This window comes from Pseudophryne corroboree, chromosome 6 (assembly GCF_028390025.1).
Source record: "Pseudophryne corroboree isolate aPseCor3 chromosome 6, aPseCor3.hap2, whole genome shotgun sequence".
NCBI classification, from domain to species: Eukaryota; Metazoa; Chordata; class Amphibia; order Anura; family Myobatrachidae; genus Pseudophryne; species Pseudophryne corroboree.
The window spans coordinates 526,129,509-526,134,608 of NC_086449.1; the positions used below are offsets into that span (position 1 = coordinate 526,129,509).

The 5,100-nt window shown below is 37.4% G+C and overlaps 1 protein-coding gene across 1 annotated transcript; it reads right to left on the reverse strand.

Moving 5' to 3' along the window:
* Positions 1-733: 733 nt before the first annotated feature.
* LOC134934615 (E3 SUMO-protein ligase KIAA1586-like) lies at positions 734-3,922 on the reverse strand. Its single transcript, XM_063930010.1, has 4 exons — positions 3,761-3,922; positions 3,498-3,588; positions 2,708-2,817; positions 734-1,472 (listed from the first exon to the last, which is right to left on the reverse strand). The coding sequence occupies exons 3-4, from the start codon at positions 2,806-2,808 to the stop codon at positions 734-736; spliced, it is 840 nt and encodes a 279-aa protein (XP_063786080.1). The 5' UTR covers positions 2,809-2,817; positions 3,498-3,588; positions 3,761-3,922.
* Between the last annotated feature and the right edge of the window lie 1,178 nt (positions 3,923-5,100).

Genomic DNA, 5,100 nt, shown 5'->3' on the forward strand with positions numbered 1-5,100 from the left:
TGAATTTGGGCTCATTCAGTGTGCTACAATGTAAATTTCGGCTCATTCAGTGTGCTACAATGTGAATTTCGGCTCATTCAGTGTGCTACAATGTGAATGTCGGCTCATTCAGTGTGCAACATGTGAATTTTGGCTCATTCAGTGTGCTACAATGTGAATTTCGGCTCATTCAGTGTGCTACAAGGTGACTTTCGGCTCATTCAGTGTGCTACAATGTGACTTTCGGCTCATTCAGTGTGCTACAATGTGAATTTTGGCTCATTCAGTGTGCTACAATGTGAATGTCGGCTCATTCAGTGTGCTGCAATGTGAATTTCGGCTCATTCAGTGTGCTATAATGTGAATTTCGGCTCATTCAGTGTGCTTCAATGTGAATGTCGGCTCATTCAGTGTGCTACAGTGTGAATTTGGGCTCATTCAGTGTGCTACAATGTGAATTTCGGCTCGTACCATGTGCTATAATGTGAATTTCGGCTCCTACCGTGTGCTACAAGGTAAAAGGGGCACCAGTACTAGATAGAATAAGGGGTTCTACTACACTGGACACGCCACCTATTGGGTGACCACGCCCCCTTTTCTGGAGCGTGCGCGCCTTAGGCGCGCACATACTTGCATCCTTAACTGTTGCATACCCCCACTTCAAAATTTCCACTTCAAACACTATATATATATATATATATATATATATATAAAAAGATATCAGTGCCTCCCCAGCCAATGACCTCACCGCACGTCACTGGACACCATCAACACTGGATTTTAAAAAAATAACAAGAGTTGATTTTCTAGAAAGTGTAGTAGCTTCATCAACTAATATAGTGATCTTAGTTTTTTTTGTTATAATTTGTGAGACAATCTTTTTCCTCATTTCAGCAGAAATGTGTTCTATAATGTCTCCGCAGACCATTCTACTATGAAGCAAACGCCCAATCTGAACTCCATTCACTTTTTGCAGGTCAATCAAGCTCTCATGGTCAGTAAATGGCCTATTCATTTTAGCAATGTAGTAAGCTGTTCTGAATACACGGCTAGTGATTTCAAAAGCAGCTTCTTGACTTCTTCCATTTATGTTTAGCAGAATATCTTTTCTAGCAGTTTCTAGAATTTTTTCTGCTTCTGCATGAGCAGCGCTATTTTTGTGTATATAATTTTTTTTGCGAAGAGATGTGAGCTCTGTTTCCTTAGTTTTACCAAAAGGTAAAATGTTACATTCTGCCCACTGAGAAGCAATATTTATGCCTCGAGCAGCGTGAATTTTTAAGTTAGAAACTTCTGCACAGATTGTACAGCCGAGTTTTCCCCTAGACGCAAATAGCCACTCATGTTTCTTTTTGAATTCGTCAAATTGTTCTTTTGACCACACAGCTGGATATTGCTTTTCATCTGAAGAGTTATCGTGTGATTCAGCTGATGTCTCAGCAACAACTTCTTCACAGTCAATAGTTACTATTTCATTGTCCAGTGCTAAGTTCCTACAAAAAAAGAGAGCAGTAGCTCATTTTTCTACAATATTTTTAAAAAATTATACATTTTTTATTCATATTTAAGCTAATTACTCCCTCACGGAAATTTAAAATATCTAGTTGCTTATTTATTAAGCTTTTTCCCCCCATAAAATTATATCTGAAAATTTATAATTTTATGGATTGTTGTTATGAGATATTGATTTCACAGAAATCAAATGCAGAAATTGAATGTTTATTAGCACTGCAGATCGCAGTCCTTATTATCAATGGGAACTACAATCTGATCCCTGCTGTATGTACCAAACTCTGAAAAGCATTGTTTATAGAATTTGGTCATGTTAGTTTATACCATTTTCAGATGATCTAAACTTCTTAAAGCCAATGGAGGCATGGTAGCAAGAGAGAGATCTTTCTATACCTCTCCTGCAGCCTCCATCTGGTGCCAGCTCCAATACTGGAAACTGTCACTGTGCGCATGCGCAGTGTCAGATTCCCCATGACTTTTACACAAATGTAAAAATCTTTTAAAAATGCAAAGGAACTCAAAGGGACATCGGTTATCACTACTACTTAACTTTCGGGGGGTTTACTTAGTACATAGCAGGAATATTTTTTATAAAAACTGAAAAATTCACAATGGATAAGAATGTTAATAATTACGACAGTGCCGCAATTATTAATGCATAGGCATCTTAACAAGAACAGTGCAGCCAAGTAAAAAACTAGATGTTTAGGGCTAACATTTTGGAAGGCTAGTCTACTGGTCTTTAAGAGTCCCCTCCCCATTTTACATTAATACACAATAGTGAGTATATACATTCATTGCACTTTCAAAATAAATTAGCAAAAAAGATTTAAAAAATATGCTGGTACCGACATATAAATCACCTTGCTCCGGTGCAAAAAATGATATATCAAAGAAGATCCAAAGAAGTGGAGGCACTGAGACTACAAAATGCAGAAAGCACAAGTATATTGGGCAAACGTTTTCAAGGCTGATGCCCAGTCATCAAGACCACACAAAGAAAGGAGTAACTCCTGTCTTTGTGTGGTCCTGATGACGGGGCATCAGCCTTGAAAACGTTTGCCCAATACACTTATGCTTTCTGCATTTTGTGGTCTGAGTGCCTTCACTTCTTTGGATCTTCTTTGATTATTTATATATATATATATATATATATATATATATATATATATATATACACGCACACACACACAACACGTTTGAAGATCTGACTTACTGTGTTTGAAGTGGAATGTCAGTTTTTCCTTTCTTTGGTTGGTGGTGAAAGTAGAACATTATTCCTGGCTTTGAACTATTTGTTCGCTTTTTATTAGACATGATGCCAGCCTGGTAATAACAAAAATTGTTATTAACATATTATAGAGATTCGAATAAAAAAAAAAATTGGATCTAATTAAAAAAATTAAAATACCGGATTAACATTTACAATTGTAAATATTTTGCATGGTTAATATTTTGACCATATTATCTCCTCCTCATATAACATTAATGTACTGTAGTATACTATTTACACATCAGACATGTATGTCAAGGACCACCAGATAGTGAGTACCATCCCACCACCGTGAGGAATTTAATCTTCCACAGGAGGTGACATATGTGTAACCTGTTACTAAATTAAGAATATACAAAACAGGTAACAGAATACACACACACACACACACACACACACACACACACACACACACACACACACACACACACACACACACACACACACACACACTAGTGTATGTTCTATAAAGTTTGACTTTGGTGTAACCCAGGTGCATATACTGCTGATCTACCCTCGTGTCAATCTTGAGGTCCCACCAGCTTCACAAACTGCGCAGAATGCATCTTTGAGAACTTATCTCTCCCCCCCCCACCAGCTTTTTGGCACAAAATGCATCCATTTTTACATCAACCCCAACTGTATGTATTTTTAAGAGGTAGATTTTTTATGACACATCTAATATGGATTTTTAATGTGAAATCTTAGTGTAACCTGGTACAGATTTAATTACCTGGTATAGATGTCTTCAATGTTTTAAAAGTCTACTTTTCAATAATCAATGTGAAAATCTCTGTCAGAGGACAGCTGCAGAAGATGTAGACCTGTTAGGGAAAAAAAAATATTTTGTTAATACAATAGCGATTTATTTTTGCGACGTTCAATTTGTACAAAGTCAGTATGTAAAGAGAAGAAAACTCAAGAATAAATCCAAGAGGTTACATACTGGTAAGAGAGAGAGAGGACTTTAGTGAAAACTGAAAATCCGTTACTTACCTAATGAAGTATTCCCAAGTCTAGTCCAAAGGATCGTATAACACCATAAGCTTGGGTGAAAATGTAGGGCTGTTCTGAAGTCCACTCCGAAGGGTGAAGAACACTGTTGGTTTTAGTGGTGATCAAGGACTGTTTGTAAGTACACTCCAAAAAAATCAAAGTACACTGCAGGCATTGGGTGAAGGCACTGTAAGGGAAACAGAGTCATAATCATAACTCTAGCCTAGCAAAGCAAAACAAATACCGAAACCAATATATCCTCTGGCACAAAACAAGCAGCGGCACTCGGAGGCTGATTTCAAAACATGTATTTCACAACGTAATCCCAACGTTCCGGGGCTGATATATAGATCTATCTATCTATCTATCTATCTATCTATCTATCTATCTATCTATCTATCTATCTATCTATCTATCTATCTATCTATCTCTACATATATAATACAAGTGCCCAGCACTCCAGATTTATAGGCTATTTGTATACTTGCCCGGATGCCCTCCGTGACCTCCAATATAGTGGACGTAATGGCGGCACTCCGAGACGTGTAGGTCAATGACAAAATTACTTTCGAAATAAAAGTAGTCTTTGCATTGATGTACACGTCTCGGAGTGCCGCCATTACGATATATATATATTCAGGAGGGAAACATTCTTCAAAGAAAGAGGAGTATTAGAACTCGAGGACATACCCTGAGACTGGAGGGGTGGAGGTTCAGGGGAAATTTAAGAAAAACTTACTTCACTGTAAGGGTAGTGGACAAGTGGAATAGCCTCCCATCAGAGGTGGTAGAGGCTAAGACTGTAGAGCAATTTAAACATGCTTGGGACAGGCATATGAATATCCTTACAAAAAATTAAGGTTCAAAAAGGGTTGAGATTACCTAAAGGATAAAAAAGGGGCAGACTAGATGGGCCAAGTGGTTCTTATCTGCCATCAAATTCTTTGTTTTATATATATATATATATATATATATATATATATAAATAAAGTAGTCAGCAGCACTCACGGCTCCCGGACAGGGAATGAAAAAGGACACAATCGTTGTGTTGTCAGCGTTTCAATGTTATTCAAGTGAACATTTTCCTCAGGATGTCCTGAGGAAAATGTTCACTTGAATAACATTGAAACGCTGACAACACAACGATTGTGTCCTCTTTCATTCCCTGTCCGGGAGCCGTGAGTGCCGCTGACTACTTTCTTTATTTATGGACATCCATTCCATGATTGTTACTGGGAAGGCACCAGCTTTATCTATATGTCTGTAACGGAATGGAGTGCTGCTGATCTCTACAGTGTATATATATATATATATATATATATATATTTATATTTTTTTAT